The sequence below is a fragment of the Triturus cristatus genome, chromosome 5_2, assembly GCF_964204655.1.
Source record: "Triturus cristatus chromosome 5_2, aTriCri1.1, whole genome shotgun sequence".
Classification (NCBI taxonomy): domain Eukaryota; kingdom Metazoa; phylum Chordata; class Amphibia; order Caudata; family Salamandridae; genus Triturus; species Triturus cristatus.
Genome location: NC_140588.1, coordinates 1,068,971,973 through 1,068,999,379, shown reverse-complemented (window position 1 = coordinate 1,068,999,379; position 27,407 = coordinate 1,068,971,973). Strand labels below are relative to the sequence as shown.

General features: G+C 48.6%; 1 protein-coding gene across 4 annotated transcripts in view; it reads left to right on the top strand.

Moving 5' to 3' along the window:
* PDZD11 (PDZ domain containing 11) overlaps positions 1–27,407 on the top strand; it is a 119,998-nt gene that overhangs the window by 27,289 nt on the left and 65,302 nt on the right. For all 4 annotated transcript variants that reach the window (XM_085608363.1, XM_085608364.1, XM_085608366.1 and 1 more), the window contains 2 exons: positions 162–296; positions 10,397–10,480. In XM_085608363.1, coding sequence (XP_085464489.1) covers positions 204–296; positions 10,397–10,480 — 177 coding nt within the window. In that variant the 5' untranslated portion in view covers positions 162–203. The remainder of the gene's footprint in view (positions 1–161; positions 297–10,396; positions 10,481–27,407) is intronic.

Genomic DNA, 27,407 nt, shown 5'->3' with positions numbered 1-27,407 from the left:
GCGGTGGTCCGATTGATACTTGATGCCTGACAATCTATAACTCATCCCTGAGATTGTTTCCTTATAATGTCGTTTTGTCTCTGTTCTTTCAAGTCAGGTTTGGGGAAACTAATACTGAATCTTTCTTTATTCCCTATGTGGCAAATTACTCACTTTACCAGTTCTAAACCCTGGTGTCGTGCCTTACTGGACGGCTTTCGGAGATGGATAACCGGATCGCCTACGATGATTATCCCTACCCTGTAGTGTTCTTACCCGCCTACGAGAATCCACCTACCTGGATTTCCCCTCATGAGGTTAGTGGAAGTTCTATCTTGCTGCTTTGTTATCTCCATTCTTGTTTCTGGATGTTGGAGTGGGGAGATGAATATGAAGAAAGGGCACAAAATGGTGTTGAGTCAATTGAATGAGAAATTAATTCTGCACAAAAGGTTTGCATAGGACATACTTTCTGCTCACATACCTTACATGAGTATTTCACGCAAATTTCCAGTTTACTTCCTATTTTGCATTTTGTCTCATGTGGGTCATTCAGCTTCTGTTTATTTTTATATGATTTTATTAGCTGTGTCATAATAAACAGAAAATGTTTATTTTCATGTTGCGGAGGTGCTCTAAATGTGAATATATATTATTAATCCTGCAATTTGACTGCTCAGTCACTACTAATCTAGTCTCTAATATTTGTAGGTCTTGCGCCTAGTGTTGCAGTGCGCAGCATTGCTCGCACGGCGAGAGACTTCTTGTAGGGGGTTTCAAAACTGACCTAGGAATCGCACAGGCTCGTGCGTGTGCTTTTCATTTTGCCCCACGTTATTGGCCTTTGCGTGCGTCTTTTTAACAAAGATAGCACGCAATTGGCCAAAGGTGGGCGCATTGCTCCGCCCATGCCCTATTGGTGTCGGTTACCTGCACCGCCGCCATGTGGTTTCAATTATCTTGCCCAGACACGGGCGCGGTAATTAAAACCACATATCTCGCTGTGGCGCACGCGCACCACTCGCGGGCTGTTACTTTTGACCTTGACAAATATATTATCACAAACGGCTGCAGCAAAGCGTGCACAATATAACTAAGTACATTTTAACAATGCTGCTATGCTCATTTCGGCTGTGCTGTCTGTACATATTTAAATAGGATTTTTAGAGTCATAAGGCAGTCACTCACGTAGCTATTTAAATCATTTTGCTGCTTTATAAGCGCACTCAACCACAAGACATCAGTGCGCTCGCTGTACATTTCACCGGTATGCATGTCAGTGTTAGAAGTATACACAGACAAAATCCTAATGATTAATCATTCACGTATGCTTTTCAGGTCACCACTTAAGATCTTTGGCTACATTTTAAATATTGTACTGTTAACACCCAGGGGTGAGTGGCTCCGTGTCACTGGTGTCACCATCAGATTGACAATTTTACAAAGGCTGCATTCGTGGTCATGACGAGTTTATTAAAGAGTATCTGGAGCAGATCTGCCAAACGCTTCACCACCAAGCTGCTCATACAACAAAAAGTGTCAGGGGCAGCACACAATAACCCTTTTCTTACCGGCTGAACAACTACGCAGATCCTGCTTTGGGTCACCTTAAGGCTGCCAGCAACGAGTAAAGTTCTTCGTCCTCCACCTTTTTGCAACTTTCTCCATACAGAGAGCACAGCCGGCTAACAACCAATAAGCGTTAAGGAAACTTTAAAGAATAGTGGCGTCTCCTACAACGCCTCTTTTATTGTATTTCTCTCACGATGCTGCTGTTGATTTCATAAATAATTGAGCTAAACACAAAAGACAGACTAAAAACTGATGGCAATAACCTCAAAAACAAGTGATTTGCTTTCTGGCTTTTTTACGCGACAGACAACTGAGAATGAATGTAAACGAAGTAGCCATCTTGAACATACCATTTACACAAAAGTAAAGTGAAAAGAGTACTTGCCTGGCCGTTTCTTAGCGCTGAAAATTATATTTTTCACGTGGAACTGTTATATATTCCTGATCAAAAAATTAAAACCATGTTGTGCAGTAAAAATCAATGCACGTTTCATAAGCTTCAAATACACCAGATATCTAGCACGCTCATACCCCAATATAGCTAAGCCCTCTTTTTTGTGTGTTTGGGTAGAGCTGTCCAGTTTTTCGATTGCCTATGCGTGACATTTTCATGGTTTCAGTGTACTTCTGAGTGACATTCGACTGCCAAACTTGCAACAAGTGTACAGTGTATAATACACTCATGCCAACATTTTAAAAGACGAAAGTGGGAGATTTAAAAAAATAATAATAATTGGGAGAATAAAATGTATTTCCATCATTGACTTCTATTGAAATAAAAGTTGATGCAGCTCTGGCCCGGCCCTCTTACCACAATTATCGAATGGATCTTTTTTCGCCAGCTGAGAAATAAAGTGAGTTAGTGTTTAATCAATAAATGTAATTAGCAGTGCAACCCATTTGGCCATGCAATATAAGTACCAGGAATCAGTGACTATAGTTAAGTAGGTTTATTACATGTTAGAAGTCAGGTAAAGGTAAATGATATGGGGCGCGTGGCTTGATGCCATAGCGTAATGGCTGTGGCTATGTGAGGCTCCGGCACGGTTCGGGGGAAAACATCGGACAGTGAAACGCTCAGGGCCATGTTTTGCTCTACGTCTGACTGTCTCTCATCGGAGACTCTCTGCTGACCCGGATGGTGGTTTCACAAGGTATCCCTTGTATATTTCATGTTTTTTCATGACTAAACATGGTGGGCGCGCTGCAGGAGGATCACACTCAACATTTTGTTTTTTGCTTTCAACTTAGAGTTTCCATTACTATCAATAAATTTACAAATATATATGCTCCAACACACCAAGATAGATCCTTTTTGCCGACATTATATCTAAATGAATGTCGCTTACTGATGATTATTTAATTTTATTTTTTATTTAATTTTTGGTGGCAATTGTGTGTAAAATCTTTATTGTATGATTACCTAAAATCATTTACAAACAAGCATTTGCAATGCAATAGGTCTCGCATTTACGCAAGTTTAAGCTATTGGCATTGTAAATGACAATGGGTTTTATTTATGTTTTAAAAAACGAAAACAAAAATGAAAGGCATTGTTATTCGCAACCTCAATAGCTCTAACTCGCGTAAATGCAAGACCTATTGCATTGCAAATGCTTGTTATCATTTGTTAGGTCTTCCTCACCGTGGCCTTTATCAAATCATTCACACTACAAAGTACATTTATTACAGCTCATCTTTTATGGTCTTATAATCTCCACGTCATCTTGAAATTCTAGGTGACAATGTGCAGTTCTCTACCTCTTCTATATTGTCCGGTCTCTTTTCACGGTTGTTCAGCAGGGCCTCTGTATGTTCTGGGTCCCAGTAGAACTACAACTTTCCCTCCTGTGTAAATCTCAATCAAGCAGGATATGATATCTTCAGTCCTTCCATACGCCTGAAGGGCTTTCTTGAAATTCCAACTCCCTTCTTCTGTAATGGAGCTTGTGTGGAGGAATGAGCATCTGTGTGCCTTTTTAGGTCGAGCCTAGAGCAGCGCATGCACTGTACTCTGGCGAGACATTTAGTAAGGGCTTCAGAAAATGTTACCACTGTGGCCTAGAGCTTGAGGGCAGGTACGCGGGCACGCGCTTACGAGCAGAGGCGCCATTAGGCTTTCCTCTCTCGTCATGGGTCACAGGCCCTGGCTGTTCTTTTCGCCCTCTGCATTCTGAAGACCTTCTCCATCCTGCTCTTTCTCCTCTCGACCTCTCCCTTTGGACAGGGAGGAGGGACACTGCTCCTGTTTGCAAGCCTCACCACTATTCATGCCATGGAAGTTTGTCAATAGGGCATGAACAGTGCATTTCATTTCTTGAAAACAAGTGTCCCTGTCTCCCTTTCTACTCTGGGCTGCTCACTCCTCTGGCCCCCACCTCTAGGCTTCAAGGTCAGAGTCTGCCAGCAGCTTCACTCTGCAGCTCTTCTCTCCTCTTCCCCCCCCCCCCTTTTTCAGAGGGGAGGGGAAGGGAGGCTGGGTTCATTGCATGCTTGTCAACCAGCAGCTTTAGGTATGTTATAGAAGCGGCCACCCTTAATACGTAGTGCTTACCCCCCCTGCACCCACTCTGTCCTAACACTTATCATCCGGTTCAAAGCTCGCCGTGCTTACCCCCCTGCCCCTGCTCTGTCCTAACACTTATCATCAGGTTCAAAGCTCGCCGTGCTTACCCCCCTGCCCCCGCTCTGTCCTAGCACTTATCAACAGGCTCAAAGCTCGCCGTGCTTACCCCCTGCCCCCGCTCTGTCCTAGCACTTATCAACAGGCTCAAAGCTCGCCGTGCTTACCTCCCTGGCCCCCACTCTGTCCTAAAACCTATCATCAGGTTCAAAGCTCGTCGTGCTTACCCCCCGCCCCCCGCTCTGTCCTAAAACTGATCATACGGTTCAAAGCTCGCTGTGCTTACCCCCCTGCCCCTCTCTGTCCTAACACTTATCAGTTTCAAAGCTCGCCGTGCTTACCCCCCTGCCCCTCTCTGTCCTAACACTTATCAGGTTCAAAGCTGACCGTGCTTAACCCCCTGCCCCACACCCTGTCCTAACACTTATCAGGTTCACAGCTCGCCGTTATGCAGCACAATATCCTTGGTGCAACAACATCAACTGTTGCATGGCTAAACACTTATAAGGTCTCAAAAGCGAGACCTATTGGCTATGCCAATGCTTGTTCTTTACTTTCTTTAGGGTCTTCTCTTTGACTGTCTTCCCCCTAGAACTGTAACACAATTGTTGGTGCATGTTTCATTTAATTTATGTTGTTACTTTTGGTTCTGATGCACAGGTATTTATTTCACAGTCTGCTTCTGTGACTCTTACCGGTAGAGGCCTGTCTGCTCCTCTAACCAGATTCTGCTGAATCCTTAGGTTTCCACATTTCACACCAATGATTTGAATCGATAAATGCACGGGATCAGTGGTCTGATGTTATTCTGAATCATGTGATCCTTTCTACGAATGTTTTGTTCAACTCTCTGGTATCTTTGATCTCTGCTGTAACTCTGTTGGGCAGTACTGTTGAATTCCACTGCTTTCATTGTGTCCTCCAACATCTGCACTAACTCATTATTTTCATCAAGTTTCAGTTCGTTTGTTTTCAACATCTCTATAAACACCTCTTTAGCACTGAACCAAGAAGCCTCCCTGTGTCTTATTGTGTTTATTGTAGGGAGTTTCTTCTACTTGTGAGAGTTCTTGATTTCATAGGTCATTCACTTTTTCTTTTGACCGAATGATTTAATGTCGTTTTTGGGCAATCTGTTGTTAGTTGCTGTCATGTCACTGTGCCAACAGACCAGTGCTGTACATTCTATTCATCCTGGAGAGATGACTTTCCTCCAGCTCAAGCTCGTCTTGTGATCACGCCTATGATAAAATACACATAGAGCGCACATAAAAATCTGTGTGTGGGCCTTCACTAATTCACAGTGTTCTCCAGCAGAGCTCACGTTCTGCTTTTCATTTGAACTCGCTTAGATCCTCTTAAATAACACCCCCTCTAAAACTCTGGTCTTTCACATCCCACATTGCACAGACGATGCAACTCGAGAATCACACTACTTCTCAGTCATTTATTTACCTCCAGGAATCTTCACTTCATTGTAGAGGTCTTTTTAATAGCCCTCGTAATATTGTAGGGCAAGAAAAACACCTTGGCTGCTGCTTCAAAGAACAGCTCTTATTGCCAAGTCCCAGTAAAGTGAGTTTCTAAACCCTGTCCTATTTAGAAGTGATCTAATCTGTGTCACTTACTGGTTAGAGCATCTCTTTTCCCAATATTCTCTAGCAGTTTCTTTGACTCATCCTAACTGATCTACACCAAAGTCCTGAGAATATCGTTGTATGATCTCAGTCTAAACACGTTGCCTTCTGTGCATTCTTATAAAACAAAATGGTTACCATCTGCGAACTCTGGCTCCGTCACCGTTCCGTTAAAAGATGTGTTAGATCATTAAAAAGCTGACTCTGAAGCTATTTGGTAGCCCAGAGATGGCCATGCTGGTGGGTACTCAAACAACTGGAACTACTCCAGATGATATAATCACAATCGCTCCACTGCTTGGGAGTACCACGACAGACTGCTGGAGAAACCGTACAGACTCCTGATTGGCTGAGCTAAAGTCAAGTATTTATAAAATATGATCCACTTCAAACCTGCCGAAGCCTTCTTCCCCACAAATAAATATTTAGTGAATCACTTTCTGAATTCTCATGCTCTCTTTTTAATAGCCATTTTACCCAGATAAACTACTTGAAGTGAACATCTCAAGTATTCATTCTCAAAATAAGTAGAATTATCCATCTAGTCTTTCGTTCGCATCTAATTCCTGAAGAGTTCTTGTCTAACTGTTTAGCTCGTAGGAATGTAACAAGATCTTTCAAACATCAGATCCTCGTCCAATGAAGATTATGCAGTTGCAGAACCTTCACTCAAAGAATGGAGATAGTATCTCTTGCAACATCATTATTTTTTTATTTTTTTTTACTATTATGTCTTTATTTCACCTTTAAAGTAAGCCAACTCTCTTCTGTCTGAAAAACAACATCAACCTTCGATCTTAATGATATCACAAAAAACTCAGAACAGACTTTCATTCTTTGGCAACCTTGATGGTAACAGTGAGGCAACTTCAGTTAAATCTATTGGTTGCTTAACCTAGAAGCCCACTCTCTGGATTGTTGGTGTTGCCGGACCTCTCTGACATTTTGCACTATGGACCAGTACTGGCCCTTAAAGGATTGGCACATTTCCTCTTCACAAGATATCCTTTTGTTATGTCTCCAGCCCTCGCATGCATTTTGGAGCCACCCTGGACCTTCCAGTGCTGCCAGCCAGGTCTTTTCCTACCAGTATCACCAACATTCACCTCCCGTTTCAGAATTCTGTCCTCCTCTGACACATTTGAGATGTGCCAGTTATGAAACTTATCTGCCATCACTGCTAACCACTCTGTGCTGGCTTCGGAGGATGGCAGTTTGCATTATTGTATATTTTCTAGAAGTGGTGTTGGGTAATCAGTCAATCACTGAGCAGCAATGAGCAGGGCTTGGAGATAATTGCTGATAATTATGATATTAACTTGATGATATAACCTTTAAAGAGTAATAGACTTGAGGGCCTAAGTGCAAAAGCGTAGCCATCCTTGGGTGTCTAGTTGACCAGAACATATGATCCATCTGGAGAGGTCTTGCTTGGTCAGGATATGATTACCAAGATCCATTGGTGAAGATATTCTGAATTTGAAGAATAACATTTACAATCTAAATTCATGCAGACAGCTCCACAGGAGAATAGACTGACTGACTGATAATGAACAGTGTGCATTGGGTGGTGGATCTAAGGCATTAGGGTGGTTCAGGACAAACACTTTTGAAAGTTATTTTGGTGAGCAGCCATGGGGTGCCTTGCGTACCAGGCAAAGTGTTTCAAGGGATGCGTTTTCTTTTAATGTGAGACAAAGGATAGATGTAAAGGCCGGTCTGTTTGCCATTTCAGAGGAAACTGCAGGTGAGCCGCATAGTTTTGAGAGCGATGAGAACACAGCACCTAAGCCATTAGTTGTCAAACCACTTCCAGTTCAACAGCACGTTTGCTTCAACATGCATCTTAGAACCATTCAAATCACATTAGCTTAAGTATAGCACCCCGGTGTGTGTATAACATTGCATCATACTTGCAAATATTGTCAGAGATGCCTTTGGAACACAAACTGCTTAGGATGGACAATGGGAACCGAACACCCAGCTGAAAGCTAAACGGCAGAGTCATCCGACCATACTCTTACAACCATGCAAAGACCTTTAGCGGAATCATCTCGCGTAAGCCAACACTAATCGTTTGTGATCTAAACTTCTAAGAAACAAATAGGTTCCAACCGCACACAACAATAAACAACGAATTAGTTTGAATCTCAGAATCATACAGTATTGGAACCCAGATCAATAAGTGCCATACTAATGGTAGAAGGCACTGTGTTAAGACAAATAACATAACTTTGCCTCTAACACAAACTCTACCCTTATGTTACCATGCTATTTTTAGGACTGCATAGCTTTGGTTGTGCTTTCAGGATTCATGTTTGCTTAAAAACACCATATGCCAAATTCCGTGGAAGACAAAATCGCGCTATACGCGGATACAGTCTTGCTCTTCTTGGGCGAACCGGCCCAGTCCGGCCCTTGCTGCCTTCGGGCTCTGCACCTATTTGGGCAGGTCTCTGGTCTGAAGCTAAACTCCAGCAAATCCGTTCTGGTCCCTCTCCACCTATCCAGAGACTGTTTCGACTGGCAGTCCATGATACCCTTCAGAAGGCAATCATTCAAATATCTGGGAATCTGGGTGGCCCTGCTACCTGATCTCGCCTGGTCACTCAATGTTACCCACTGATGAAAGTCCGGGCAGACCTCCACAGATGGCAAACGCTACCGCTTAAACCTGGGCAGAGTAGCCCTCTTCAAAATGATGATACTACCCAGGTTCCTCTACATGATCCAAAACACCCCATTTCAATTCCGACCATCCTGGTTTAAGGAGCTTGACAGTCTGACTGCTAAATTTCTATGGGGCGGACGGAGACCCCGCCTGGCCCTTTCCCAGTGCCAGATTCCATCCTTTGATGGAGGGATGAGCATGACCAATCTATGTGTATATTATCTGGCGACCCGCTTACTCACGCTCCATGACTGGTTCAATGGTGGCTGGTCGGACCTAGCATTTAGACTGGAACTGGTTGACCTGGGTCTACCTAGGATTCAGGCGATGATGTAATGAGGATCTATCCCCAAGATAATGCCAACGGTGACTCAAGCGGTTCTCCTAGCCCGGCGCGCCTCCCTGGGCCACACCCAATGGACGAACAAACTGACTCAATACACACCGCTTTGGTCGGGGACTTGGCTTGGAGAGATTAGTGGGCTGGAGGGATTCTGGTCGTGGGATCTCATTGGTATCTCACAGCTTAGGGATGTCTGGACAAGCGACCACATGCGCACCTTTCAAGACTTACAAACTCGTTACTCCCTACACCCTTCGCAATTCTATAGATACCTGCAGTTACGCCACGCCCTCTACATACATGGTACCGCAGGGCACATCCCTCCCAGAATACAGCCCCCGCCCGAGGCACCAATTATGACAGGTAACCTGGGATGATGGGGAGTCTCTCCTATCTACCGCTCTCTCACCAACAACACACCTAGCACTTTAGTCCGGGAGCAATGGGTGGGACCTCTGGAAGAGGAAGACTGGAGAGACGCTTTAATGGCACCCAAAACAGTCACCACCTCCGCCCGACTCCGTCTGGTCCAACAATACTATTTACACACTGCATACCTAACACCCAAGCGCCTCTTTAGCGCTGGTATAATGGCAAATGCCTCTTGAGCGCGCTGCCATCAAGACCAGGCAGACTTCTTTCACATGGTATGGGGCTGCCCTGTCATTGCTTGTTATTGGGACTCCATAGAAAAAGCGCTCACAGAGGTCTTGGACTGGGAAGTCCCGCATAACCCCTTAAATATACATCTGGGCATCACAGATGGGCTAGACAGTTCCCGAGCCGACAAACGATTTCTTACTACCGCCACAATGGTGGCCAAGCGAGACATTGCGGAAAGTTGGATAAATCCATTACCCCCGGGCGTAACGAAATGGCGCAGAGGTGTAGACTGGTGCGCTGCACAAGAAAAAATGTCGTTCGAGGCCAGAGAGTGTCCAGCTTAATACCGGAAGGTTTGGGGCAAATGGCTGGGGCAGATAGAATAAACATGTATTCCTTTGATATGTGTACACCGTACAGAGAGCTGTGGGTCCGTGTCCTGCACACTTTTCTCCTTTACATATGTTGAATGGAATTATCAGATGAATGCTGTGGTATACTGTATTCGACTATTGCTGGTCTTTGTTTAAAAACCAATAAAATTGTTTTAAAAAATATATATATATTGAGCACATTTGTAAATTAGAAATATGATTACATCTTAAACTTTCTCTTTATGGCCCAGGTTGGGTGCACATCATTAAATTAAATGTTTTAGCAACTTTTTCATAAACCACCTACTGTAGGAAAGTGAAAAGACAGTTTTTTGCATGCCATTATCCTATTAAATATAACCTTAATAATTTAGCTGAAAAGACCATGTGACATTTCTTAAGGCTTTATACCCTGAATTAGTATTGGATTGCCATGTTTTGGGGGTATGACCCATGTTCTTCATGTCTGTAAGCTACATTGGCAGGCTCTTCGGCTGATGAATTGCCGCATAGATGCTAAAGGAATACTATTGTATGTTCACGGGAATGACCACCTCACACATATTGTTCTGATAAAGTCGCTTATGTTTTTAGAGAATTTACCACCAGGACTACAACAATGAACTAACTCAGTTTCTACCGCGAACCATCACGCTGAAGAAGCCCCCAGGAACCCAGGTGAGAATTTCTCGCGTGGCTTCTGTTTTTTCCATTTCTAAAATTCTCGCACAAACGTGGGAGCTCAGATTTAAAGGAGTAGTTAAATACTCGATTAGGAAACATTGGTTGGCATAGTTCACCACAGGCATTTTACAATACGGGAAATGTATCCTTTATTCTTGATGATGAAAAGGCCCTCTGCAGCGTAAAATGGGAGTGCATGCTCGTGGTAATTGGATGAATTTTGGAGATTAGTTTTGAAGCATTTTTACCAACTTCTCTACAGAGTCTAATAAACAAATAAACATACGTGGTTTTCTTTCAGAATGTTTTAAAGTTCATATTTTCAGCTATCCCTGCTGGGATAATTTTAGACATTAATCGTGACTGATGCACCCTTCGAGTGAACGCTGAGGTAACTGCCATCAAGATCTGGGAGAACTGACTAAAACAACTAGTTTACCCACCTGAACATGATATTGTCATGATTTTTAACATGCCATATTTGTGTTTAGGGGTCAGGGTTGCCTGTGATTGACCTGCCATTTGTGACTGTAGATGTTCAACCATGATTTAATTTATGAAAAAGATGACATCAAATTGCAAACTTTCTTCTATGGGGTATCAAGAAGGATTTTTTGAACTGGTCTGGATGATCAAGTATTGGGCGAGCCAAGAGCCCGGTACAGTTGATTATGAGTAAATGTATAGAAATAAGCAAATTGATGCCTGCAAAAACAGCATATAAGACCATGTTATTTATTTATTAGTTTGAAGGAGTGGGCGAAGATAACCTTTAAAATATGTATTTTGTTGACAGCAGTGCCCTAATTAGGCTTAGCTGTCACATTGTTCATCGACTTGTTACTTTCCCTAGGATACATGGTTGGTCGGCCTCACTGGTGAAATGCCCTTGTGAAGGCTACACTGTACAAAGCGCTTTGCACTCTGTTTTTTTTTTTGTTGCAAATACATTGCATATGGAAAGCGATACTTATTACCACTTATAAAGGGAAGGGATTTTAGGCAGTGTAGACCCGCTCTTACTTTTCTCCAGCAACTTTGTACATTACTGATTTATTGTGCAATAGCCACTTGTATATGGCAGGCAGTTACTCCTCGGGGAAACTGTGGGTGATGTGTGTTTATAATTTATGTTTATTTTAATCTTTGATAATATTGTATTGATGAATTGTTATTAATGGGATTGGAATGTAATTTATTGTTGTGCTTTTCTGGATTTTAACGAAGCCAAATAAAGCTTAATAGGAATGAGTGAATGAAAGCCTGTAGTGAAGGGTTTTGTTGCTTGGGGTGTTAAGGTCGGCTTACACTGAGGACTCTTGAGTTTGCTGAGGGAGGTTGCACTAAGGCTGTTGTTTTTTCATTTGGATCCTGTTACGGTTTTACAATCTCGTACAAAATACGATCCGATTTAGATACCGTAGACCCTCTTGACATCTACCGGCTCGGTGCCAACTCGAGACAGAAACGCTTCTGGACTATAACCCATCAACCAAGCGCCTGTGCACTGCATGAGGACGGTGCGTTCTGGGCAGCAGTCAGTCCTGCAAGATTCACAGGATTGTTTTGTAGACTATCTGTGCACTGCATGAGGACGGTGCATTCTGGGCAGCAGTCAGTCCTGCAAGATTCACAGGATTGTTTTGTAGACCACCTGTGCATTGCATGAGGACGGTGCATTCTGGGCAGCAGTCAGTCCTGCAAGATTCACAGGATTGTTTTGTAGACCACCTGTGCATTGCATGAGGACGGTGCATTCTGGGCAGCAGTCAGTCCTGCAAGATTCACAGGATTGTTTTGTAGACCACCTGTGCACTGCATGAGGACGGTGCATTCTGGGCAGCAGTCAGTCCTGCAAGATTCACAGGATTGTTTTGTAGACCACCTGTGCACTGCATGAGGACGGTGCATTCTGGGCAGCAGTCAGTCCTGCAAGATTCACAGGATTGTTTTGTAGACCACCTGTGCACTGCATGAGGACGGTGCGTTCTGGGCAGCAGTCAGTCCTGCAAGATTCACAGGATTGTTTTGTAGACCACCTGTGCACTGCATGAGGACGGTGCGTTCTGGGCAGCAGTCAGTCCTGCAAGATTCACAGGATTGTTTTGTAGACCACCTGTGCACTGCATGACGACGGTGCATTCTGGGCAGCAGTCAGTCCTGCAAGATTCACAGGATTGTTTTGTAGACCACCTGTGCACTGCATGACGACGGTGCATTCTGGGCAGCAGTCAGTCCTGCAAGATTCACAGGATTGTTTTGTAGACCACCTGTGCATTGCATGAGGACGGTGCATTCTGAGCAGCAGTCAGTCCTGCAAGATTCACAGGATTGTTTTGTAGACCACCTGTGCAGTGCATGAGGACGGTGCATTCTGGGCAGCAGTCAGTCCTGCAAGATTCACAGGATTGTTTTGTAGACCACCTGTGCACTGCATGACGACGGTGCATTCTGGGCAGCAGTCAGTCCTGCAAGATTCACAGGATTGTTTTGTAGACCACCTGTGCATTGCATGAGGACGGTGCGTTCTGGGCAGCAGTCAGTCCTGCAAGATTCACAGGATTGTTTTGTAGACCACCTGTGCACTGCATGAGAACGGTGCGTTCTGGGCAGCAGTCAGTCCTGCAAGATTCACAGGATTGTTTTGTAGACCACCTGTGCACTGCATGAGGACGGTGCGTTCTGGGCAGCAGTCAGTCCTGCAAGATTCACAGGATTGTTTTGTAGACCACCTGTGCACTGCATGAGGACGGTGCGTTCTGGGCAGCAGTCAGTCCTGCAAGATTCACAGGATTGTTTTGTAGACTATCTGTGCACTGCATGAGGACGGTGCATTCTGGGCAGCAGTCAGTCCTGCAAGATTCACAGGATTGTTTTGTAGACCACCTGTGCACTGCATGATGACGGTGCGTTCTGGGCAGCAGTCAGTCCTGCAAGATTCACAGGATTGTTTTGTAGACCACCTGTGCACTGCATGACGACGGTGCATTCTGGGCAGCAGTCAGTCCTGCAAGATTCACAGGATTGTTTTGTAGACCACCTGTGCATTGCATGAGGACGGTGCGTTCTGGGCAGCAGTCAGTCCTGCAAGATTCACAGGATTGTTTTGTAGACCACCTGTGCACTGCATGAGAACGGTGCGTTCTGGGCAGCAGTCAGTCCTGCAAGATTCACAGGATTGTTTTGTAGACCACCTGTGCACTGCATGAGGACTGTGCATTCTGGGCAGCAGTCAGTCCTGCAAGATTCACAGGATTGTTTTGTAGACCACCTGTGCACTGCATGAGGACGGTGCGTTCTGGGCAGCAGTCAGTCCTGCAAGATTCACAGGATTGTGTTGTAGACCACCTGTGCACTGCATGACGACGGTGCATTCTGGGCAGCAGTCAGTCCTGCAAGATTCACAGGATTGTTTTGTAGACCACCTGTGCATTGCATGAGGACGGTGCGTTCTGGGCAGCAGTCAGTCCTGCAAGATTCACAGGATTGTTTTGTAGACCACCTGTGCACTGCATGAGAACGGTGCGTTCTGGGCAGCAGTCAGTCCTGCAATATTCACAGGATTGTTTTGTAGACCACCTGTGCACTGCATGAGGACGGTGCATTCTGGGCAGCAGTCAGTCCTGCAAGATTCACAGGATTGTTTTGTAGACCACCTGTGTGTCAAGAATTCCTGTCATGCGAGGGGAGGAAAACGGTAACCAGCGAAAACGGACTACATCTCCCAGGATGCTTAGCGGTTGAGAGGTTATGTAAACAGGAGAGCTGTTACATAACTCAAGGAAAACACGCCCTTATGTAAACAGGAGAGCTGTTACATAACTCAAGGAAAACACGCCCTTATGTAAACAGGAGAGCTGTTACATAACTCAAGGAAAACACGCCCTTATGTAAACAGGAGAGCTGTTACATAACTCAAGGAAGACACGCCCTTATGTAAACAGGAGAGCTGTTACATAACTCAAGGAAAACACGCCCTATAAAGGGAGGAACCGGGAGGTACAACGCTGTCGGATATTGTGTTTACACCGACGTACCTGCTTAGTGAAGAGCAGTGTTCCGGAGTGGTGCTCCAGTAAGGCAAGAACGGAGGTAGGTCGAGTCGTTACTCCCTGGGCCGTGTCTTGCCCCATCGTCACCTGTGAAGGACCCGGAAGCTCTACCGGATAACCATTGAGCTTCGCTTTTTGACTCGGCTGAGTCAAAGCGCAGTGGCGCTTTTGCTGGTTGGAGTCGTAACTCCCAGCCCGACCAGAGATACAGGGACTGCCAGCTGTAACGCATACCAGGAGGTGTTTGCCGCGTTACAGACTCGGAAGTCCACAGGATCGATCGAGCGGCTGCTCTCGGTTCAGTCTTCTTTGCTTGTGATTGGGGTATCGGTGACGCATCACCAGGAGGTGACTCCGCGTCCCGGTGCAGTCTGAGGAAGAGGTTGAGCGGCTGCTCCCTTCAGGTAGAGACCCCGGCTGGGTGTTTCCCTGACTCCTCGATTCTCCCCAACACTCTTCGTGCCCCTCACAGCCTACCGATTGGCATTGTCGGCCATTTCATTTCTGCCCTCTGTTGGCATACGCCGGGATCGGCGTATATGCAGAGGACGGTTAGGACCATCCGTGCTGTGGGCTGGTAACGTACTTAGCCTGGAGGATTCCAGTGACTATAACCTTTGTTTATTCCTTGTATTATTTTTGCCTTCATTAAAATAACTAAACCTTCACAAGTGGTTGCGTTCTCCTTATCGTGTCTGTTAAACGATCCTGAGACGTTCAGGGCGTTACAAAATATCCGACCTTAATAACACTAACTGTCTCCCGGTCGATAACAGACATGGCAACACTTGATGATGTGCTGGCTGCTTTAGCGACCGTGCAAATTGAATTAGCTGCCTCCAGGCAAGAAACAGCCGATGTAAAAGCCAGACTGGATGCTATCCAATTGGACCCGCTCCCGCCCAGCACCTCCCTCACGAACCAGACCCCTGCGGTAGTAGTGGAAATGCCGGTAGCCGTCCCCTTGGCAACACCAGAGAGGTACAGTGGGGATCCTAACACAGTGCAGGTATTCCTCACACAAGTGGCGCTACATTTATCGTGCAAACCAAGGGCGTTCCCCACGAGTCAGGCTCGTGTGGCTTTCCTTATATCCTATTTGGCTGGAAACGCGGCACAATGGGCCGTACCTCTGGTGAGCAGGGACGACCCCATCTTATGTGATTGGGGTGCTTTTCGCGAGGAATTCCTGAAGGTCTTCGACAGAAGGGCTGACTCGTACACGGCGGACCGTGAAATGCTTGAGTTGAGACAGGGATCCAACGACCTGGTGCAGTATCTCAACGCGTTCCGAAGGCTGGTTGCGGAAACCAAGTGGCCTGTTGCTAAACTGACGGCGCTCTTCCATCACGGGCTGTGCGATGAGCTCAAGGACGCCGTGGCTCATATTGACCCACAACCCAAGACATGTGAGGGCCTTATCAACCTGGTATTACGGCTGGAACATAGGCTAAGTGAAAGAAAGGGGGATCATGGGAGAAAAGGAAAATCCCTTCCATCCTATGTGACAGTGGGAAGTCCTGAAACTTCCACCGCATCCAAGGGAGAACCCATGGACATCGGCGCAATACGAGCGAGCCTCACAGCCACGGAGAAAGAGTCACGCCGTAAACCAGGATTGTGCCTATATTGTGGCAAAAAAGGCCACTACGTACGTGAATGCCCTGCCAAACCGAAGACGTCACGTTATCGGGCCAACCGGTCGGTAACAGCCGTGGTGGACGTACCGGCGGAAAACTAGAGGACTCCCAGACCAAAGAAGGGGCATCTCGGAGTCACTCATCCATCCCTTCACTTTCCAACTCGGTCACTAAGGGACAACGACACCTGTTTCTCACGGTGCACGTGGGAGTGCATGACCAGTGGATACCCGTTGTGGCCATGGTGGATTCAGGGGCCACTGGCATGTTTATGGACCACAACGAGGCATGCAGGCTAGGGCTAGTGCTTCTTCCCAAAGCTGTACCCGAAGACGTCTATGCTGTAGACGGAAGGCGATTGGTGACGGGGCCCATCGGGCAGCACACGGGGGTCCTTCCGATGAGATGTGGGAGGAACCATTTGGAACAAATCAATTTTAACATCATCCGAGCGCCCCAATATGGCGTCATATTGGGATTGCCGTGGCTACAGAAACACAACCCCTCTGTGGATTGGCCAACACATCGCATCGAACTGACGTCACCGTATTGCATCCTGCATTGTGGAATAAGAACGGAATCCCTTGACGCAGATGAGAGCGGGAGTCAGACGGTGGCTACAGCGGCAGAAAAAGATGTGGCTCTCCCCCAGGCTTATCACAGTTTTGAGGATGTATTTGATGAGGTGAAGGCGGAAGTGCTACCACCACATAGACAGTTTGACTGCCAGATCGACCTGGTGCCAGGGACCAGCGTTCCCAGCGGCAGGCTGTATGCCCTGACGGAGCCTGAAAACGTGCATCTCCGGGGGTACCTGGATAAACTCCTCAAGCTAGGATTCATCCGCCCGTCCAAGTCTCCGGCCGCCTCGCCACTCTTCTTCATCCCGAAGGCTAATGGGGAGCTGAGAGCCTGTGTGGACTTTAGGGCATTGAATGCTATAACCGTAAAGAATCGGTACCCCTTGCCTCTCATCAGTGTACTCCTGGAACAGGTCAAGAAAGCTCGTATCTACACCAAGTTGGATTTGAAAGGGGCATACCATCTGGTGCGCATGAGGGACGGAGACGAGTGGAAGACCGCCTTTAAGACCAGGTTCGGCCTTTTTGAGTACCTCGTCATGCCGTTCGGTCTGTGCAACGCCCCGGCAGCCTTTCAGTACTTTTTGAATGAGGTATTCAGAGAGGAGTTGGATATCTACGTGGTCGTATATATCGACGACATCCTCATCTATTCGTCCAGTGTGGAGGAGCACGTACACCACGTCAAAGCTGTGCTCCAAAAGCTGAGGGAAAACATGCTGTTTTGTAAACTCAGCAAGTGTGACTTCCACGTCACATCCGTGGAATTCCTCGGAGTGATGCTGAGTCCAGAGGGACAGGAGATGGCAGAACGAAAGATCAAGGCGGTGAAAGAATGGCCGGTGCCCCAAAGCGTGAAGGACGTCCAAAGTTTCATTGGCTTCGCCAACTTTTACAGGCGGTTTATAGATGGATTTTCAGGATTGGTGGCCCCAATCACACAGCTACTGAGGAAGTCCAAGGAGTTTGTCTGGTCCCCTGAAGCGAACAAAGCCTTTGAGGCCCTGAAAAGCGCCTTTGGTAAGGCGCCGGTGTTGGCTCACCCCGATCCGGATCTCCCCTACGTGGTGGAAGCGGACGCATCGGATGTAGCGCTGGGGGCTATCTTGTCCCAACGCAACCACGACACAGGGGTGCTTCATCCCGTTGCGTACATGTCCCGCAAACTCAACGACGCCGAACGCAACTACCATATTGCGGAGAAGGAGCTTCTCGCAATCAAGGACGCCTTCACCGAATGGAGGCATTGGTTGATGGGGGCAAGACATGTGGTATCGGTGTACACGGACCATCGGAACCTACAGTTCATGACGGCCACAAGACACCTTTCTCCCAGACAGCTGCGGTGGATGATCTTCTTTGCGGGGTTCAACTTCCGCATCACATATCGGCCGGGGACGGAAAACCGGAAGGCGGACGCCCTGTCCCGTCAATCTGCAGTTAAGGAACCATTGCCTGCGACCGAGCATTCCATCATTTCCCCGAGGATGGTATTGGGGGTTATCCAACCGGATACTTTCCTGAGGGGAATAAAGAGAGGGATCAGGTCATTCGCATGGCGGAGGTGGCTCCTCAGTCACAGAGAATGGCAGCTGAAGGACGGGATACCCCTGAAGGGCAGGTGCCTATTGATACCCACGCCTAGGCTAAGGAAACAAGCATTCATCTGGTGCCATGACTCTCCATGCGCAGGTCATTTGGGCTTTGAAAAAACGGTGGCTAGCATGGGACGGCATTTCTGGTGGCCAACCATGAGAGTGGATGTCAGGAGGTGGGGACAGGAGTGTCCTACGTGTGCTACCATGAAGGCCGACCATGGCCGAACCCAAGGGCTCTTACATCCACTTCCGACCCCGGATAGACCATGGGATAGCATATCACTGGACTTCGTGGTGGGCCTACCGGTAGACCAGGGGATGACGGCAATACTGGTGGTGGTGGATTACTTGACGAAAATGGGGCACTTCATCCCCTGCAAGAGAGTCCCTACGGCCGGGGAATTGGCGTCACTACTCCTAAAGAATGTGGTACGACTGCATGGATTACCTGGGGTGATCGTGTCGGACCGGGGGTCGCAGTTTACTGCGCAATTCTGGAAGACTTGGTGCACTGCGCTGCATGTTAAGACCGCCCTGTCCACCAGCTACCACCCTCAAACGGACGGCCAAACCGAGCGCCTGAACCAAACGCTCAAAAAGTATCTGCGATGTTTTGTGGACCAGGGCAGGGAAGAATGGGTCGACTTGCTATGGGTTGCAGAGATCGCCTATAATAACGCCACTCACAGCTCCACACAGTCATCTCCGTTCTATAGCAACTATGGCCAACATCCCAGGTTCTTGCCATTTCTACATCCGTTCAGAGAGGACAGGATTCCCGCCACAGCGGACAGGGTGGCACACATAAAAGACACGTTGATGCGCTCAAGGGCTGTCCTAATAGAGGCCAAGAGAAGATACAAGGCTGCGGCAGACAGGAAGAGAAGGCCCGGGCCACTGTACCGCACTGGAGACTACGTCTGGATATCCACAAGAAACATGAGGTTTCGAAAGAACAGTGTGTTCCATCCCAAGTACATGGGCCCCTATCGAATTACCAAGAGTATGGGTCCCGTGAACGTGAAGGTGTGCTTGCCCCAGTCATTGCGGATACACCCTGTCTTTCATGTATCATTGCTCAAACCAGCACCCTCCAAGCCGTCTGGGACACCTAGGCCGGTATGCGTGGAGTCGGAGGTGGAGTATGAAGTGTCGGGCATACGGGCGTCCCAATGGCGCAGGGGGAAGCTGTGGTACCTGGTTGCGTGGAAAGGCTATGGCCCGGAGGAGCAGTCATGGGAACCGGCTGAAGGGGTTCATGCTCCGCGCTTGGTCTCCTTGTTCCATCGGCGTTTTCCTGCCAGCGCTGGACCCGTGGGGAGCCGCTGAGAGGGAGGATGTACTGTCAAGAATTCCTGTCATGCGAGGGGAGGAAAACGGTAACCAGCGAAAACGGACTACATCTCCCAGGATGCTTAGCGGTTGAGAGGTTATGTAAACAGGAGAGCTGTTACATAACTCAAGGAAAACACGCCCTTATGTAAACAGGAGAGCTGTTACATAACTCAAGGAAAACACGCCCTTATGTAAACAGGAGAGCTGTTACATAACTCAAGGAAGACACGCCCTTATGTAAACAGGAGAGCTGTTACATAACTCAAGGAAAACACGCCCTATAAAGGGAGGAACCGGGAGGTACAACGCTGTCGGATATTGTGTTTACACCGACGTACCTGCTTAGTGAAGAGCAGTGTTCCGGAGTGGTGCTCCAGTAAGGCAAGAACGGAGGTAGGTCGAGTCGTTACTCCCTGGGCCGTGTCTTGCCCCATCATCACCTGTGAAGGACCCGGAAGCTCTACCGGATAACCATTGAGCTTCGCTTTTTGACTCGGCTGAGTCAAAGCGCAGTGGCGCTTTTGCTGGTTGGAGTCGTAACTCCCAGCCCGACCAGAGATACAGGGACTGCCAGCTGTAACGCATACCAGGAGGTGTTTGCCGCGTTACAGACTCGGAAGTCCACAGGATCGATCGAGCGGCTGCTCTCGGTTCAGTCTTCTTTGCTTGTGATTGGGGTATCGGTGACGCATCACCAGGAGGTGACTCCGCGTCCCGGTGCAGTCTGAGGAAGAGGTTGAGCGGCTGCTCCCTTCAGGTAGAGACCCCGGCTGGGTGTTTCCCTGACTCCTCGATTCTCCCCAACACTCTTCGTGCCCCTCACAGCCTACCGATTGGCATTGTCGGCCATTTCATTTCTGCCCTCTGTTGGCATACGCCGGGATCGGCGTATATGCAGAGGACGGTTAGGACCATCCGTGCTGTGGGCTGGTAACGTACTTAGCCTGGAGGATTCCAGTGACTATAACCTTTGTTTATTCCTTGTATTATTTTTGCCTTCATTAAAATAACTAAACCTTCACAAGTGGTTGCGTTCTCATTATCGTGTCTGTTAAACGATCCTGAGACGTTCAGGGCGTTACACTGTGCACTGCATGATGACGGTGCATTCTGGGCAGCAGTCAGTCCTGCAAGATTCACAGGATTGTTTTGTAGACCACCTGTGCACTGCATGAGGACGGTGCGTTCTGGGCAGCAGTCAGTCCTGCAAGATTCACAGGATTGTTTTGTAGACCACCTGTGCACTGCATGACGACGGTGCATTCTGGGAAGCAGTCAGTCCTGCAAGATTCACAGGATTGTTTTGTAGACCACCTGTGCATTGCATGAGGACGGTGCGTTCTGGGCAGCAGTCAGTCCTGCAAGATTCACAGGATTGTTTTGTAGACCACCTGTGCACTGCATGAGGACGGTGCATTCTGGGCAGCAGTCAGTCCTGCAAGATTCACAGGATTGTTTTGTAGACCACCTGTGCACTGCATGAGGACGGTGCATTCTGGGCAGCAGTCAGTCCTGCAAGATTCACAGGATTGTTTTGTAGACCACCTGTGCATTGCATGAGGACGGTGCGTTCTGGGCAGCAGTCAGTCCTGCAAGATTCACAGGATTGTTTTGTAGACCACCTGTGCACTGCATGAGGACGGTGCGTTCTGGGCAGCAGTCAGTCCTGCAAGATTCACAGGATTGTTTTGTAGACCACCTGTGCACTGCATGAGGACGGTGCGTTCTGGGCAGCTGTCAGTCCTGCAAGATTCACAGGATTGTTTTGTAGACCACCTGTGCATTGCATGAGGACGGTGCATTCTGGGCAGCAGTCAGTCCTGCAAGATTCACAGGATTGTTTTGTAGACCACCTGTGCACTGCATGAGGACGGTGCATTCTGGGCAGCAGTCAGTCCTGCAAGATTCACAGGATTGTTTTGTAGACCACCTGTGCACTGCATGAGGACGGTGCGTTCTGGGCAGCAGTCAGTCCTGCAAGATTCACAGGATTGTTTTGTAGACCACCTATGCACTGCATGAGGACGGTGCGTTCTGGGCAGCAGTCAGTCCTGCAAGATTCACAGGATTGTTTTGTAGACCACCTGTGCACTGCATGACGACGGTGCATTCTGGGCAGCAGTCAGTCCTGCAAGATTCACAGGATTGTTTTGTAGACCACCTGTGCACTGCATGACGACGGTGCATTCTGGGCAGCAGTCAGTCCTGCAAGATTCACAGGATTGTTTTGTAGACCACCTGTGCATTGCATGAGGACGGTGCATTCTGGGCAGCAGTCAGTCCTGCAAGATTCACAGGATTGTTTTGTAGACCACCTGTGCAGTGCATGAGGACGGTGCATTCTGGGCAGCAGTCAGTCCTGCAAGATTCACAGGATTGTTTTGTAGACCACCTGTGCACTGCATGACGACGGTGCATTCTGGGCAGCAGTCAGTCCTGCAAGATTCACAGGATTGTTTTTTAGACCACCTGTGCATTGCATGAGGACGGTGCGTTCTGGGCAGCAGTCAGTCCTGCAAGATTCACAGGATTGTTTTGTAGACCACCTGTGCACTGCATGAGGACGGTGCATTCTGGGCAGCAGTCAGTCATGCAAGATGCACAGGATTGTTTTGTAGTGACCTCCAAACTCGTTTCACCATGTATTGGAACACACACAATAATGCACCCCGTAAATGTATTCCAGACTTGCTATGGCGCGTATAATGTGTGTAGATGTAATTATGAAAACAATATAGTGGCATTGAAAGCAGTTAATAAGCAAAATGTTAAAAAGAATTGTAACTCTGTGACTGTGTTTTGGAAGTTATTGAATTGAATGATGGAAGCATTCTTTGTTCATTAGTCCCTCAATTCTAGCCCCTGGCTAGTTGATCTTTTTTTAAATTTTTTGATAATCAATTTTATTTGCATTTGGAAAAAAAAAAACATACAAGGACATCATGAGATTGCATAATGAATCAAAGTCCGTCACCGACAGACAGCAGAAGACCCAGCCTAAATGTAAAGCCTTCGAGCAAGCCACTTCATGTGAACAACAATATAATGAAACAGGAGAAAAATCAAGCACAGAACTCAAAACAGGAGATTTAGCCACTCGCCCCATATCTTTCCAAACTTTTCAGGACATCCCCGGGTCTCGAAGAGGGGTTCCTCCTAAGCCGCGCACCATTCCACCCCTCACCGCCACTTACATATGGTAGGGGATTTGGACTGGGCCCAGGCCGCTGCGATATCTCACTTAGCCACCGCCACTGCAGTGCCCTAGAAGCAATTGTCGGCTCTAGAGCCGTCTAATCCATCAAATACCCCCAGGAGAAGGCGAATAGGATCATGAGGGGCCTGCCACCCTAAAGTTTGTGTAAGTTCTGATTCCACACCTGACCAAAATGAAGCAAGATCAGGGCATAGCCATACCATGTGATGGAAATCGGCCGGGATGTGGCCACAGTGTGTACAGTCTGGGGAGGGGCGTAGTCCTGCCCTGTGTAAGCGCGCAGGGTGAGATATGCCGTGTGAAGGTAGTAAAGTTGGATGAGACGTAATTTAGAGGAGGTCGTCAGAGTTTTGGGGGCCATAAGGGCATCTCGCCAGTCTGCGTCCTCCAGGGGACCCAACCATCCCTCCCAGCAGGCTCACAGCGAGTCTAAGGTGGTAGGGCCATAGTTCACAAGAGAGCGGTGTATCCGCGACACCCCCCCTCTGCCCAAGTTTCACTTCATGACCTGGGCTTCTAGCGGGCTGAACTCGGGAAGCGTGGTGCCTGGTGGAATATGCATGGTGAGTGCGTGACGGAGTTGTAGATACTTATAAAATTGGGTGGTGTGTATGGAATGGCGCTGCTGCAGATCGGAGAAGGTCCAGACTTGATCTCCCACCCAAACGTCCCCAAGAAGCAAAATCCCAACCTGATGCCATTGCCGAAAACCCCGAAGGGTCGACGTTTCACGCAACCATGTGCCGTACCACAGAGGTGTATGCTGGGTGAGCCTCCTGTCCCATCTCGTACAGTGCAGGGTGGAGCACCAGGCCACCAGAACCATGGTTTCCCACCCCCCACAGGAACCTGGTAATTACCCCATCAAATTCACGGAACCAACTACCCGGAAGGTGAAAGGTGATATTTTGAATAACGTACAGAAAACAGGGGAGAATCCTCATTTTAAAAAGTGCCCCACGTCCCAGGGGGTTGAGTGGGAGGGATTGCCAACGCTTACGGTCGGCCTTGGCTTTCATGACCAGGGGTGTATGGTTGAGGGCCCATTCCAGCTCTGGAAGCAGAGGCACCCAGATCCCAAGATAGTTAAACGATTGTCTCCGTAAGGGGATATTAGATCGCCAGTCAAAGCAGGCCCTCGAGGGATGGAGGGGGATCAGAGTGGACTTCGCCGGATTGAGTCGCAGGCCCGAGACATTCTCAAAGGCCTGGAGCACCTCCAGACAACGTGGGCCGGAGCTCTCCGGGTCGGCCAAGAAAAGTAGGACGTCGTCCGCGTATAGAGCAATTCTATCCACCTGTGGGGGTCCCAGGACCACCCTCGAATTTGGGAAACTTTACGTATGAGGCAGGCCAGGGGCTCCATCGCCAGCGCGAATAAGTGTGGCGAGAGTGGACACTCCTGATGCGTGTCTCTTTGGATTGGAAATGCTTCTGAGAAGGCACCGTTAGTCAGCACTCTTTCTTTGGTGTTTGAGTACAGGACACACATGAGGCGTCTGAAATGAGGGCTGAAACCCTTCGCGATGAGAACGTCCTCCAATTAGCTCCAATCAACCGTGTCGAAGGCCTTCTCAAAATCAATGAGCAGCAAGGCCAGGTACGGAGTGCGAAGATGGCGATGGGCCAGGACAAGGTGGAGGCGTTGTATGCAGTGCAGAGTGCCGCTCGCTGGCATAAAGCCACATTGATCCGGGTGGATCAATTTGTGCAACAAGGGACGGAGACATTGGGCCAGGGCCGTGGCAAAGATTTTCATTTCTGTGTTGAGAGAGATCGGACGGTAGTCCGCACAGGAGAGAGAGGGTGGCTGGGTCTTTGGAATGACCACAATAGTGGCCACATCAGTCTCTGAGGGGAAAGAGCCCGCCTCAGTCACATGCCGGAAGAGGTCAACCAAGTGGGGCACCAGTAAGTCTCGATATGTCGCATAGTATTCCTGCGGGAAGCCGTCTGATCCTGGCGTCTTCCCAGAGTGCAATAGGGAGATAGCCCCATGTATCTTCTCTGGGGTAAAGGGAAGGTCAAGGTCTGTATATTCAGTCTGAGCCAGGCAGGGTAGCTGGACCTCTGCTCGTTCCAGCAGATCAACCAAAGAGCCCCGGGGGATCGGGCTGAATAGAGCTTGGCATAGTAACCAGCAAAGGTTTGGGCAATAGCCCGCAATGTGGAATGATTGATACCCGCAGCATCACAAGCTCAAGTTGTGGAGGAGTTTTCCATTCTTATCGCCCCACCCATAGACACAGGCCACATAGGAGCGCCACAGCATCTTGGCAGAGTCTAGGGAGATCTGGCGGATCTCTTCCCGGATCGCCGCAAGCTGTCTGGCGGGATGAGCGTCATCCGTGTCTGCAAGGGTCGATTCCAGCTGCATGGCCTGTGCCTCAAGCTGGGTCAGGCAAGCAATCTGCACCTCCCGTTTCGTGTGGACCAAACCTCTGGCCACACCCCGTATGGTAGCCTTGCTGGCCTCCCACAGTGTACCTGGAGAAGGGACTGAATCTTGGTTGGCAAGAAAATAGTGCCTCAGTTCTACTGCAAGCCTGTCCTTGATGTCCGTGTCTTGCAGGAACCACGCGTTCAGCCGCCAAACCATGCGCACCCCAGCAGAGGTGCCTCCCAAGCGGATGGAAATGGCGGAGTGGTCCGAGATTCCGCGGGGGAGTATAGAGACACCAGAGACCTGTTGGCAATCGGTGGTGGGCAGTGGGATCAAATCGATGTGGGTGTGGTGGGCCGCGGAAGTGTGAGTGTATTGTTTCCCCCGGGGGTTCTTAATCCTCCAGGCGTCACACAGACCAAGGGCAGTTGACCATTCCGATAACCTTTTGGAACAGGTAAGGTGCGAAGAGGAGGGGACACCAGTTGTATCAAGGTACGGCTGCATAACTGCATTAAAGTCGCCCCCCGATTATTGTCTGACCTTGGGGCAAGGCGGAGATTACCTCCTTGAGGTGATGGACAGTAGAGGGAAGCTTGCCTGGGGGGATGTACATTAATAGTAGGTTGAGGACTTGACCCTCAAGCCTACCGGACATGGACACGTAGCGGCCCTGCGTGTTGGTCATCACGTGTACTGGGGTGAAGGGAAGACATCTACGGGTTAGTATGGTCACCCCCTGAGAACCCCGTGCAAAACCAGAGCGCCACACCCTATCGAACCCATATCGGGCGAGAAAGGAGCAGTGGGTTCCCAGGAGGTGGGTCTCCTGGAGGAGGAGCACATCAGGTGCATGGCGTTGGGCGCATTTGAGGACTGCTGCACATTTGATACAATCTAGCAAGCCATTTACGTTCCACGACAAAACGTGGAGGGATCTACCGTGAGTGGGCATCTGGGCAGTCTCTGGTGCGGGGATATGAAGGACTGGGGGAGTCTGGGTCCCAGGCGAAGCGGCACATCGCGGCTAGAGTGGGAAGATGTGGCCTATGCAAGGTAGTGATGGTGCGTGCATGTAATAGACTATCATTAAGAACAAAAAACAACGGCTCAAGCGAAGCCGAAACAAAAAAAATCCGGAGGGCAACGGCCCCCCCTTCTCCCCAAACCCGTCCCAACCCTAATCCCCACCCACCCCCCATACTTCCGGAATTGAAGCATCTGTTGCCCTGAAAAGGAAAATTAACAAGAACAATAAGCTAAGCTAAAATGTTAAGCAGGGCAGTTCGTGGCAATGATGGACCCCTCCATATAGACGGATGTCATAGTGTCATCAGCTAATTAATAGCATAAAATAACCTAAGAGTTCTGCCTCAGATCTAGTCCTATGGGCCTCCGCGGTCAGACTCTCACGTCGTCACCGGATCCCCGGAGTGCAGGACTTCTAGACAGATCGGAATCTGATAGGACGGGGCGCAGTGTCTCCGATTGGTCAGGTCCACGGCTTAAATCAATTCGGGAATTGGCTTGGCTGTGGTCATCAAGAGCCGGAGGGATCTCAGATGAGACCAGCAACTGGGACTCAGCACCCGGCGATCGGGATTGTCCCTTCCGCCGGTCCCCCCTCCTGCGGGACCGATTGGGCCTCCGCTGCGGCCTGGGAGGGGACGAGTGTGATCGTGGAGGTGTCAACAAGGCGGGGGGGAGGAGTGGGCCGGGTCCGCAGAGGTCGCTCCTCTGTGAGCCATGTCCAGGTCGCCTGTGGGGTGTCAAAGAAGATTGTTTTGCCCTGGAAGACGACTCTGAGGCGGGCCGGGAAGAGGAGACCATTACGCAGTCCCAAGTTGCGGAGCTTTTGTTTGACAACCGTTTATGTACGACCCTGGGCCTGTACTTCTCTCGTGTAGTCTGGGAAATGCATTATTGTATTGTTTTGATATTTCAGGGGGCCGTGGGCCCTCGCCTCTTGAAGATTAGCATCTCTGTCCCGGAAATCGAGGATCCTGATGATGATTGGGCGAGACGGCGCCCCGGGAGGAGGCCTGGGCGCCAGGGAGCGGAGGGCACGTTCAATTGCGAACCACGTAGAGAGAGCGTCTTTGGGTATCCATGACT